The sequence below is a fragment of the Chanodichthys erythropterus genome, chromosome 6, assembly GCF_024489055.1.
Source record: "Chanodichthys erythropterus isolate Z2021 chromosome 6, ASM2448905v1, whole genome shotgun sequence".
Classification (NCBI taxonomy): Eukaryota; Metazoa; Chordata; class Actinopteri; order Cypriniformes; family Xenocyprididae; genus Chanodichthys; species Chanodichthys erythropterus.
This window is the reverse complement of record NC_090226.1, coordinates 15,494,382-15,507,949: the sequence shown is the minus strand read 5'-3', so window position 1 is coordinate 15,507,949 and position 13,568 is coordinate 15,494,382. Positions and strand designations below refer to the sequence as shown.

Below are 13,568 nucleotides of genomic sequence, written 5' to 3'. Positions count from 1 at the left end.
GTATATTTGAGTGGCAACTACTATTGCTGTAACTGTACAATATTGTACCAAAAAGAAAAAAACCCACAAACAAAATAGGGGAAAAAAAGAAAAGAAAAAGAATGTACCTCTGTAATGTACACAATTGTATATACAAAGTACATCTGAACACAGGTTTCTCTGGTAACAGATATCTGAATGGACAACTATAAATATATCTGACAAGACAATTCATTTTACAGTCTTGCTTCAACTGGACAGGAATTACATTTTAACAATAGTTATGATTACAAAAAAAAGAAAGAAAATCACCCTCACTTAATTTGTTCACAAACATACAATGCAGATTCAAGTGTATAATGATTGATTTCAATTTACTCAATGAAAGAAAACATGTTGTGTGTAAACAGAGGCCTAGGCCAACAGCATACTATTAACATTACACATTAAACACACACCATGAGTTACCTGCTGTCATTTGCATGTAAAAGTCCCGCCCACAAAAGAACTCCAATAAGACAGTTTCCAGTTGCCTTTATGAGGTATCAGGAACAACACACACAGAATACTTCCAATCATTAACACATGAACAAATGTAACCACCTGTGAAGACGTTTTCAGAACACGACAACACGTTAGGGGGGGAAAAAACCCTGACGTCACTTGGGGGAAAAAAAATGCCTCCGTCTTAAACATCTTGGTCTGTCTGTAGATATTTTCCAGCAGTCACGCTCAGTCATGCATGCGAGACTGTACAAGGCTTGCAATGCTTCAAAGTGAAGCAGGCTACTTTCGCCAACCACAACAACTCATTTTCTCGAATAATAAGGCCTCGCTTAGGAAAATACAGACTTGTCCGATCCATTCTGTCAAAGGCAGACTGTGTGAGGGACATTTAGCTATTTGGACAGGCAGATTGTCAGACATTTAAGAGGCTTTTTGCACACTTTCTCCTTTCTGAGTCTGAAAAACTGAGGAAAGTGAGCTACGTTTTTGCATGTGTCCCCCTTTAGTCTGATTGAAGTCTTTCCCTTTTTGCATTGTAAAGCCATAAATCTCTCTTAAAACAAAAAAAACAAAACTGATGTTAGGCTGCTAAGATTCAGAATATACATACTGTACTTAAACACACATACTAATACATATATACCATGATACAGACCCAGAGGTGAGTAATAACCTATAGGGAAAATTAAATAAAATCATTTTTATTTTAACCTTTGTTTTTTTTTTTTTATACACGGGCGATGAAGAAATTATGTGCTTGCATGACATTCCACATTTTTAGACACTTTTTTTTTTTTTTCCTCCAGTTTTAATCATGATTATTAAACTAATACAAAACAACACCCTCTTTTATGTGCCCACTGATAGATATAATAGTACAATAAAATGACATGTTAGACTGTTAATAATTTCAGAAGTGCTTTTGACCGGTATGAAAATGAATCCGTTTGTTAGGGGAGCCGTGTTCGCCATGCAAATATCTTGTGAATCCTCATGCAGAGATGTTCCTTCACCTTTATTTGTCATGTTTAGGTGCCCGTTGATGGCAGGATTCGCTAAAAAAGAAGCAGAAACTGCCAATGTGGATTATATGGTGATAAATGAACTGTAACTAGTGATTATTGTATAAACAGATGTGAAGAATCTGTAGAAAAAGACAAGTTATGTTGGAGGTGTCATGTGACAAGGAATTTTTGCTCTATTCACTGCGATGTTGCGACACGCTTCAAGGTGCACCAGCACCAAAGTGTCCTCGAAAAGCATATCCACTGCTTGTTTGTCCTCAAAGTCTGACCCCTTTCCCATAAAATCAGTCTATACAGGTGGGAAAAACTCCAAACCACTAATTTGGGATTAGAAAAGAGGGATTGCTGATGTCCATGTCTCAATCCTAACTAAAACAGTGCTGTAAAATCACTCCAATAATTCAACACACACACTCATGCTCACTCACGCAAGCATCCGATATCAGTTTGAGTCAGTTAAATTGTCCAAATAGATCCAAAAAAAAAAATCAGAGGGTGCTCTTGGAATTACTAAGAAACAGATCACAGGTTAAGGCTGTGAACCCTCAGACCGGGCAGGACTTGTCGGTGGGCGGCGGAGGGGGTGGTGGTGTTGGTGGTATGGTGGTGGTTGGGGATCCCATCGCTGGACTGCCCCCGGCCGAACTGCTTTTTGGGAACACAACAGGCTTGGGTTTGGTGGCTGGAGGTTTGTTATCTCTGAAGGTGGAGCCGGAAGCAGATAGACCTGTGGTAGACATTGAAGAAAGAGGGCTCTTGGGACTGACGCTCTTGCCGGGCCGGAAGGTGGAGGGCATGTCGCTGGCCGAACTGGCGCTGCGCTGCAGAGGATGCTGGGAGGAGTCGGCCTCACGGAGCAGGCGGGAATGAAGCGGGCTGGAGGGTTCAGAAGCCCCGCCGCTTTTTAGCTGCTCTAGAGTGTCAAGGACAACGTCAGGAGTGTGTTTGACGCTGCTCTGCCTCTCCAGCTCTCGCAGATCACTTAGAGCCGTGTTCATAGTGGCCTCGATGTCCTGGAAAAAAGAAAGAGAGAAGAGAAATGTTATATAAATTTTTTTTTTTTTAAAAGTTAACGACCAACTGGCTTTTTTAAAGGGTTAGTTCACCCAAAATTAAAATTCTGTCATTAATTACTCACCCTCATGTCGTTCCACACAACCCTTTTTTTATCTTCGTAACACAAATTAAGATATTTTCATAAAATCTGATGGCTTCGAAGCTTTACGAATCTTTTGTTTCAAATCCGTAGTTTAGAGCTTGTATCAAACTGCCAAAGTCATGTGATTCAGTAAACAAGGTTTGATTTACACTCTGAACCACTGATTCGAAACAAAAGCTTTGAAGCTTCATGAAGCAGTGTTTTGAAATCACCCATCACTAGATATTGTTGAATAAAGTCGTTATTTAGTTTTTTTGGCACATAAAAAGTATTCTCGTCGCTTCCTAAAATTAAGATTGAACCCCTGTAGTTACATGAACTGTTTTAAATATGTCTTTAGTAGCTTTCTGGGCATTGATTAATTATCTTGCAAGTGTTAATTATCTTGCTGTCTATGGAGGCCTAACTGAGCTATCGGATTTTATGAAAAATATCTTAATTTGTGTTCTGAAGATGAACAAAGGTGTGAAATGACATGAGGGTGAGTAATTAATGACAGAATTTTAATTTTTGGGTGAACTAAGTAAGTCTATTTTCTGAAATGTTTTTTTGACGTTTTTATTTTAGACCCTCTATGGTACAGTAGCCAGAGTTTGATGGAGTTTAGTGCAATTTTCTAGTACCTCATTCCTTTTCAAAAAGACAACATCCATAGCATTAGTTTTAGCTAAGGTCAGTCCGTTCTTCTATCTATTGTACAGCCAGTACAACAACAAAAGATAACTGGACTGCAGGAACTCCAACTCAATTACAACCACAGCCGGGATCGATCCTGGACCTCTATCCAGCCGTGAAATTACAGCTCAAAGAAAGATAAATAGGACGCTTTAATACACAGAAACTCCTCTGGAGAGCTCAGCACTTTTATCAGAGAGGAAAATGGACTTTCAGTTTACCTACGAGTCATTTTTATTCAGTGTAAGTTTACGTGAAAACAGACAGGGTTTCAATGTTGCTGAATTTAAATAATACTTTTGAAAGAATCAATGCACTGAATGACCCCGTTACCAAAATGTGTTTTGGTCGATCAGATCACAAGTGGATGGGACTAAATACAGGTGTAAACAGGGTCTAAAACGTTTTAAGCTTGTCTACTTTCAACCACTTCCAGAGGTAGTCAAAAACACATTTGACCGGATTGCTTTTGTTGTGTTGACGCTCATGTGGTCGAATGCGTTCCAACAGCCACGAAAGACAGTCTACTCTCCACCTACTGACTTTGCGTAAACATTATTGAATGCGCGATAGCCAGGCAGGATTTAAACTTTGTTGGCTGGAGATCCAAGTTTGGTTTGAAGATGAAAAACGTACCAAGCACAATGTTCTCTCACCATTCCTGATTTCTAACACGCACTCACAGCGTTCGGTGTCATCTTGCGGCTATCAGAGCAGAAACGAAATCTCCGATGTTTTTCCGTTGTCTGCGCATGTTTATATGTAAATTGCTTGAGCTTATTTTGTCCATTAGCTCGAAAGATCTGAAAAACTCATACATTTACCCACCCATAGACCTTCCGCTCAGGACAGAAGTGGTTGAATTTAGTGGACAAAAGAGACTAAAAGAGATTAAAATGTCTCCCCCTCATCTTCATGTGATCTGATCAACCAAAATGCATCTTAATACCAGATGTGTTTAATACCAGGTTCCAAGATTCTGGGCTTGTTGTACCTGTGAGCTGTGCTCCACCTGAGCGATGACCTCCGGGTCCAGTGGTCTGTGGTTGCTGAAACTCTTGGATCGTCCTGCAGGCGTGGACTTACGGAGCTGAGGACCTTCCACCTTAGTCTTCAGAGAGGAGTGTCGAGTGATGGAGTTCAGGACGCTGTGAGCGCTGACTGGTCGCTTGTCTGTCCCCTCCTTGGCCAGTCCACCTGCAGGCATGGAGGAGGTCTTTAAACCCCCTGCTGCTCCAGATGAGCCCTCACCAAGCCCCTCCACTGTCCGGATTGTTCTCCGGATGCTGGTTGCTGGTTTCCTCAACCTGAGATGGTTAAAGTGTAGGCAAAATGTCAATATTATTAAAAGAATTTATTTTAATGAAATGAGATTTAATTAATTGAGACTAAATACTAATAATATACAAAAAATATCATATTTTAGAATATATTTAATATGTAAAATATTTATTACTAAATAACTAAATGTCTTAATAATCTGATTTCATATTTTTATTCTCATTTATTTTTTATTTAATCTCAATAATTTAATAACATTTTTCTCTCTGTAATATAACTATTTGTTGTCAATATTATGAATTAATGAAATAATATGAATTATGAAATAATATGTAATTATTTGAGACATTTCACAAGATTATATATTATATATATATCTATATATCCTCATGTTTTTGTTTTAATTATTAAAATACTTCTAAATTTTAAATATGCTTTATTATATACATTTCATATTATGTAATTTTATATCTCTATCTGCTTTCATATTTAATTAATATTTTTAACTATTATATTATTGAACCAATTTCTTTCTTTCTTTCTTTCTTTCTTTCTTTCTTTCTTTCTTTCTTTCTTTTTATTTACACTATTTCTATCAACTTACTTGTTGAGGTTCGCTAGGTATATATCAGCCACATGACCTCCAATGGGTGAGCTGGCACTGGCTCTGGTAGACACTTTCTCTTCCACAGAATCATGGGATGCCTCTAGGTCAGCTTTGGGACTTCCTCTGCCTGCATATCCATCAGGCCTATAACACAAAATCACAGACACCTCTAGAATTCACACACTATAGGTGGCATTACTATTAGTTAAGATCACAGGTGATTAACTACTACTAACTCATTAGAAAAGCAGTTCTGACCAACATCATTAGTTAAAGTCAATAAACCAGACAGCTTACATGTCCTGCACTACTATGTACTGGTGCGGCACGAGTCCCTCTGTGCCGTTGTGGCGACCCTCCCACCAGTCATCAGATGCACGGTGGTAAAGCAGCAAAGACGCCCCCTTCTTAAAGGAAAGCTCGCGGTTGGTGCGTCCAGAGTAGTCAAAACGTGCAATGGCCTCGATGGGGTCAGACTCTGAAACGTTCAAGGACCCTGACTTTACTATTCAGAGACATAAAAGACAAAGAGAGAGAGAGAGAGAGAGAGAGAGAGAGGGGACAGGAAGGGGAGAGAGTGAGAGGGAAGAGAGAGCACAAAGGAAAAATGAAGGGTTATTGCGTGGGAAGCCAGGCAGGTTAGAGCACACTTATCAAAAAAAGGCTTTGGAGCTGCAGAACGGGGGCACAGGCACACAGGGGTGTGAAATAGAGCAGACTTTTGGTGCTGGCGGCAACAGTGTCTTTATGGAAGATTTGTGTGCATGTTAGTATACAGTAGTCTTCTAATTGGCGTCTAGGCTCACCATCATCGCTGTTGTGGATTTCAGAGGTGGTGTCAGGTGCAGGTTCATCCACTAGGGGGGGCTCAATGTGTGTACTATCACTGTAGAATTGACAGCAAGAAAGATGAATCAGTGGAAACCTCTATTACAGACTTCAGTGCATTAGAAAATACAACACAAACTTTTTTACATTCAATAGACACTTGCATATACACTAATAAAATTAAAAGTCTGAGGACACCTGATTAAATTTATCATTATCTTAAATATCTTTTCGATGCTTAAATGCTTTAAATTAATATATATATATATATATATATATATATATATATATATATATATATATATATATATATATATATATATAGATATATATATTGTGTGAAGGTATGAAATTCCATTTGAAGTGAATAATAATTTAGCAAGAATAATTAAGCAAATAAATAAAAGATAAATGTGAAAGAGAAACATATTAACATTTAAACATTTTCTGCTCACCAAGGCTGCATTTATTTGGTCAAAAGAGATTATCAATGTTGAAAACAGTTGTGATGCTTAATATTTGGAAATCTTTATTTTTTTCCCCGGGATTTTCTTTGAATAGAAAGTTCAAAAGAACATCATTTATTTGAAATAGAATTTTTTTGTAACATAAATGTCTTTACTGTCACTTTTGATCAATTTAATGCATTCTTGCTGAATATTTGTTTTTTCTTTAAAAAAAAAATAGCACTGACCTCAAACTTCGGAACAGTACTACAAATCAATCAATCAATGAATCAATCAATCAATCAATCACCACATCAGAACCTCTTTTTGGGTCACAACCCACCAGTTATGTGTACATATTTTACTGCATAATTCCCATATATTGCACTATTTCATAGCTTTGACACCTTTACTATTATTCAAAAATGGAGAAAATAATCTACAATGAGTAGGTGTGTTCAAATGAAGCACAAAAAAATATTCCCAAAATAAATGTGGACATTTCTGAGAACAAGTTATGCCTTTAGGTCTCTCTATGTCTCTCTTTTCAGTCCTGAAACAGTGTGTTCATGCATCTTTGAAGCAAAACAGGAAGCAGAATACAGATAGGAGGATCAAAGCTGGACCTTCCTGTGGCCTCTTGACTCCAAACTGAACCTGCCCTCACTCAACTCCTGTGGGGAATCTAATACGAAAAGAAAACACTGTACTAACGCACAGGAAAACGGCTCGTTTCCAAGGTCATGCAGGCCTCAATGCTGATAACAGCTCTGTTATGCCATTCACAGGCCAAGAAACCCTCTAACACCCTACTATTAATTTAGTATACAACCAAGCTGAACAACCTGATCTCCCATTGAGCACTCAAGCAAAAACACTGACTAATTTACTGTCATCACTGTACCAATAAAAGCTGCTCTCTCGTATCATGTGCTGGAGGAAATTCAAGCTCTGTTAGAGTGAAAGTGCAGTACTTCACCCAGCTGGAATATATCTCACTAAGACCAACTCGCTTTATTACATAGAGTTGGCAAGCATGAAGTCTGGGCTAATGAAAAGCTTAGTTTCATTAGAAAGCAGCTTTAGACAGAAGTAACTTAAAGGTAATAACTGTATAATGTGCTAATCTCTGCCTGGTGTGTGCAGGGAGACACTGTCAGGCAGGTTTGGCAAAGCACACATCCATCAGTGTTTCAGTGAATCTTTAAAATGACAGATTGGTCTCACTGAGCAATCAGTAGGCGAGGAGGATCCTGTGATCTTCCTGTCATTCCATCTGAGAGAGTGTGTGTAAGCTTTGATCTGGGCTCTTATGGTAAAGTGATCCTTGTGGCTTCTTCACCCTTGAGCAGATGAGTTTGTGTTCAGGGAGGTCAGAAGCTGCACTGATTCTTAATGTGTTCCCCAGAGACACGGCATGTCTCATTCTGCTGTCAGCATCAGTCTTAGACAAAACTTTGACACTTATTTTACTTCTGCATGTGTAAGGACAGTGATGATCCCACTGTACAAAAGTGAGTGAAAAGTGAATTTCTCAGTCAAAAAATAGTTAGTTAAGATAGTTAAGCACAATTCTACCTAAATTCCCATGACCAAAATGAATGCTAAATTCTTTTTATTTTATTTCTTTAAAACAAGAATGCAAGATATCAGGTTGTTTTACAAAGAAATTACGAACACATGCAAAAACGAGAACCAACTAAATATTAACAAGTGATTATGTTATCGTCAATGCATGCTTTTTCTTGTGAGTTTTCAATACATTTTCTTTTTTGCACAATAAAATAAAACCTGTAGCTGTAGTTTACCCCTTTTTTGTCAGATAAATACTTTTAAAAAGTTTAGTTCTTCCCTTCTTCCTTCATATTTAAAATATTTAATCATATTTTGATGGTTTAATTGAACTCGTAGGGTCATTAAAAACAAATATTCATTCAACAAAATTTTAAGTAAATAAATATACGTGTCTGTGCCGAATGATATCTGTTTCACAATACAGAAATAAGAATTTGGGAGGAAAATATCCTTAAAGGGATAGTTCACCCAAAAATCCCATGATTACTCATGATTTACTTACTTGTTTCAGCCAAACACAGTCAGAGTTACATTAAAAAAATATATATATTCTGGTTCTTCCAAGCTTTATATTGAGAGTGAACAGTAACCTCAATTTCGAAGCCCAAAAAAGTGCATCCATCCATCATAAAAGTAATCCATACGGCTCCAGGGGTTTAATAATAAAGGCCTTCTGTAGCAAAGTGATGCATTTTTGTAAGAAAAATATCCATATTTATAACTTTATAAACTAGAATCACTAGAATCGAGTTCCGGCGCAGGACGTAGGATATAGATCTACTCTATCCTCTGCGCTTCTATGTTCATCAATACGTCATGTGTCAGGTCAAATTTCACTCTTCCACCAAAAATCAACTCACGTAAGGAAGCCAGTGATTCTAGTTTATGAAGTTATAAATATGGCTATTTTTCTCTTCGCTTCAGAAGGCCTTTATTAAAGGGATAATTCACCAAAAATGAAAATTCTTCCATGATTTCTTCAAGCCATCCTAGGTGTATATCTTCTTTCAGACCAACACAATCGGAGATATATTTAAAAATATCCTTAGTCCTCCAAGGTTTATAATGCTTGCGAATGGGGGGCCGCATTTTGAAGCCAAAAATAATGCATCCATCCATTAAAAAAAGAAATCCATATGACTCTAGGGGGTTAATAAAGGCCTTCTGAAACAAAGCATTTTTGTAAGAAAAATATCCATATTTACAAATTTATAAATTCAAATAACTAGCTTCTGGCGGTTGATGACCGGTGATTTGTTTTGCTCTATCCTCTGCACCTCCGTGTTCGTCATTATGTTGTGCGTCAGGTCAAAGGATACTCTTCCACCACAAATAGACTTGCGCATTCTGCGTACAGTAATCCACCGGAAGATTGTTATTTGAATTTATAAAGTTTTAAATATGGATATTTTTCTTACAAAAAATGCATTGCTTCACTTCAGAAGACCTTTATTAACCCCCTGGAGTTGTATAGATTACTTTTTTTTAATGGAACCTTGGAGGACTAAGTATATTTACAAATATCTCCGATTGTGTTTGTCTGTAAGAAGATAGTCATATACACCTAGGATGGCTTGAGGGTGAGTAAATCATGGGAAAATTTTTGGGTGAACTATCCCTTTAACCCTCTGGAGCCGTATGGATTACTTTTATGATGGATGGATGGATGGATGGATGGATGGATGGATGCACTTTTTTGGCTTCAAAATCTTGGTTACTATTCACTCCCATTATAAAGCTTGGAAGAGACAGAATATTTTTAATACAACTCTGATTGTGTTTGGCTGAAAGAAGAAAGTTGTATACACCTAGAATGGCTTAAGGGGGAGTAAATTATGGGATAATTTACATTCATAAGTTTATTTTAATTCCTATAATCCTAGCCTAAAATATGTAGTCTTTGATCGCTAGTTTGACATGTTTACAGACAGCCGACTAATGACCGCTGCGACGAAATTCTGCAAGTGGATTGGCATACAGTCCTGGAGTGTGACTCCTACGATGAATGTCAAATTGTCTTTGTTTTTCAAGACAAGCCGTGATCAAAATTAAAGCTAGAGATGTCTTTGTTAGCCACTGTTTCAGTCCTGTGTGTAATGCAGCTCACAGTCACCGAATGTGTGCGGGTTGATGATGTAAAACTCCGAAAAAGTTTTCATGCGCACATCTGTTTTTAACGTGTCTTGACTGTCGTACAGTTTGACATAAATGACAGCTGAGATCCCACAGTGTGACATGAGGATCATGAACGTACAGTCTGACAAGCAACAATTGTAAAGGAGTATTAGAAATCACACAGTGTGCACCCGGCTTAAGACTATACAGAGAATGAACACTATTTCATATCAGGGAAGGAACTGTGTTTACAACGTGTTAACTACAGTATGTTGTTAACGTGTCTCGACTTCACGTGACTTAAAGCCTCCGGAAACTGAAACGAGACTCTGAATAAACCCTAAGCTAAAAACACATCATCTCACCAGCTCAAAGTCTTAATTACACCGCCCATGCAATCCAAACAATCCCCTGCATGAAAACCACATGAAATGAGCCACGTCTTTATGCCTGCATCTCACAAACAAACCTGATCTGGACATGTTGCTTTCTTTTCACAGTGACACAGCAGTCTGAAGTAATTTCCCCTTTGACATCCAAAACAGTTATTAAAAAGCTATAGGAGGCATTTCATTAGCACTTGGCCTTGAGCAGGGAGGATAACCTCATTTTTAATTTAAAAACAGACTTTTCATGATGATGTGTTATAGGCCTGGCTGCCTTCCACAGTTCTGGTTGCCTTCATTGTGACATCTTTTGGGAGTCTAGGTCGTGTGCTGACATACACTGGGGGTCAGAAATCTATGTGTCTTCAACCATTAAACTGACGGTTTAAATGAGCATAATATATGTAGGATGTAAACTTTAAAAAGCGACTGGCTCCCTTTTGGGCTCTGTTGGTCTTTATAATGTCTCTTTATCTTTATAATGCTCAATCCATCATTTCTGACCGGTTCTGCATTAAATCAAGCTCGTCTGATCAACTCATTTCTGGTTTTGCGGTTCGGCTGAGCAGCTGCTCCAATAAAACGCGGGGCCAAAATTCACTGCCAACAAATTATGCCAAGATTATGTGCTTCATTTTCATCCTTTTTGCTTTTTTTTGTAACTGAATTTACTCCCACTGATTTTAGACTCACCAGTATTCCTCAGTGACTCCTCCATGGTCATAGATGGGCCCCTCCAGTTCACGGGGCCCTGGAAAGATGCTCTCATGATGGATAATAATGGTTTTGATGAGCTCGTTCACATGTGCCTGGCAGGAGACTTGGTCGTGGCCCTCAGGCACAGACATGAGTGTGGGGCCAAAGCAGATAGCCAGGTTGTAGGGGTCCATCATGTTGTCATCACTGTACTGGGACAGACTAGTTAAAAGAGAGAGAAAATTAAAAAAGAATTAACCAAAATATGATTAAAAAGTTAATAGGATTTATTTATTTTACTTATATTTACTTGAATTTTAAGTTAATATTTTAAGAATTCATTTGCATGTTTACAGTTCTCTTATGTTGGTTAATGGTCACATGACAAGATGGTAAACAAAAATAAAAAAATCATGCCCAAACAATATAGGGGTGTAACGATACCCTCATGTCATGATTCGATACACGAACTCACGTTACAATATTATTTCGATACTCCAAGACATATGGTAAAAGGTCAACAAAAAATGTACTGTTGATTAAAATGCTAAATTTGGTATTACCAAAGACTATAGAACAACACAAAATGCATCACTCGTATTGTTTTGAATGGGAGAAAGTACAATTGCTGATTGTTAAAGTCATTGTGTGACTGCAGAGGCTGTCAGAAGCTCCGGTTCCTATAGAAACAGTCAGACACGCGCCTCCGAATTGAGACACAAGAGACGCGCTTTTAGGACTGCACATGCGCATTAGCTTGATCCAGCCTGAAAAATACAGTTTTTTGTCATGATTTTAGCATTTAGAAACAAAATTTATGAGACAGTTGTTGTCAGATTTCATTGGTGATTTCAAATGACATTTAATCGAAAGCTTAGTAAACAGCTTTGGAGAATTTGATGTTTCCCCATTCAAAGAGATAGGAGCTGCACCTGCATGCCCGAGAGGCGTTTCAAAGATGGGTGCTGAGAGAAATGACTTGTCTTAAAGGGACTTTGGTATTACATTGGGGGTGGAAATTAATAGGCTTGGACTTGGTGCTGGTGGTAACCCAATGCACAGGACAATGGTGACACCAGAATAAAAATATTTATGATTGTAATGCTGAAACATAGATTTATTTTAGATGAATATGTTTGCACTGTCACCTACTAGATATATTTAAAATAATGTAGGCCAGTTTTTACTGGTAACATTCCTTTCAGGACCCAAAAATATTCCCCCATTGCATTATTAAAGATTATAATCAACACTATATATAGTAGTTTAATGTAGTATTGACACTAAAACTCTGTAAACTTGAATTTTGAATTTTTCGGATGCCATGTCAAGTTTCGAAGTAATTTTTAGACTTTAAAAAGACAATCTTGAGACTCCAAAATTTCATTAAATAAGGGATACTGCACAAAAATGTTAAGATAGTACTTGAATTGTTCCAAAGGTAAGACAATTTCATAATAATTAAGCCCCAAAAAAAATGAAAAAGGATACATTAAATGCATGTCTTTAATCATATTTTGAATAATTAATCCCAAAGAAAAAAGAAAGAAAGAAACAAAATATTTATACTATCCAGAAACATGTTAAACTGATCCCTGATCATATGACCATTCTCATGGAGAGACCAGCTCCTGCTGGACTAATGTGAAAAACAGACTTGAGTTCCAGACTGAGACTCTATCTACACTTCCTTACGACAGCTCATTTATCATGAGCCTAAGCCAACTTCCTCCAATTTATGTGTGTCTGTTAGAATATTCTGAATTGTAACACCCTTTTAATTATTCCCCTTCTTACTGCATAGGATGCCCACTTCATTTAATTACTGAAAACTCAGATGTGTCCACAAACTGGGGAAAGGTATCCTTATTTGTATGTGTGTTTGAGACAAGGCGGGTTGGGATAAAAGCAGTAGGGTCACAAACGTCCACATGGAGAGACTCCAAGCCAAATTTATGAGCACTGTCCTTTCCAGACAGTTACAACTGCACAAGCATCTCCAATTACCCATCTCTCTTTCTTTATTTCTGTCTGCGTTGTCCTGCAAACGTCTATACCATCCAAGTGAGGTCTCTTGATATGTATTTGTGAGTGTATACCATGCATACCTTTGGATGATGCACATAATTTGGCTGTAACGCAGGCCAGAGGGCATTAGAGAGAGAGCAGCAGTTCTTTAGAGACCTATTCTGGCACCTCCACTGACTTTTATGATGGAGGAAAGATCTATCGGCCATAGCGCAAACAGAGAAGCCATTCACTGAGAGCTACAGACATCCAGCATGGGAG

General features: G+C 37.8%; 1 protein-coding gene across 5 annotated transcripts in view; it reads right to left on the bottom strand.

The window, feature by feature from the left end:
- Positions 1 to 1,198: 1,198 nt before the first annotated feature.
- srgap2 (SLIT-ROBO Rho GTPase activating protein 2) overlaps positions 1,199 to 13,568 on the bottom strand; it is a 104,005-nt gene continuing 91,635 nt past the window's right edge. For 4 of the 5 annotated variants that reach the window (XM_067388223.1, XM_067388222.1, XM_067388224.1 and 1 more), the window contains 6 exons: positions 11,277 to 11,501; positions 6,040 to 6,119; positions 5,531 to 5,738; positions 5,231 to 5,377; positions 4,340 to 4,652; positions 1,199 to 2,524 (listed from right to left, as the gene is read on the bottom strand). In XM_067388223.1, the coding sequence (XP_067244324.1) occupies positions 2,057 to 2,524; positions 4,340 to 4,652; positions 5,231 to 5,377; positions 5,531 to 5,738; positions 6,040 to 6,119; positions 11,277 to 11,501 (1,441 nt within the window). In that variant the 3' untranslated portion in view covers positions 1,199 to 2,056. The remainder of the gene's footprint in view (positions 2,525 to 4,339; positions 4,653 to 5,230; positions 5,378 to 5,530; positions 5,739 to 6,039; positions 6,120 to 11,276; positions 11,502 to 13,568) is intronic. The other variant, XM_067388226.1, reaches the window with a different exon arrangement.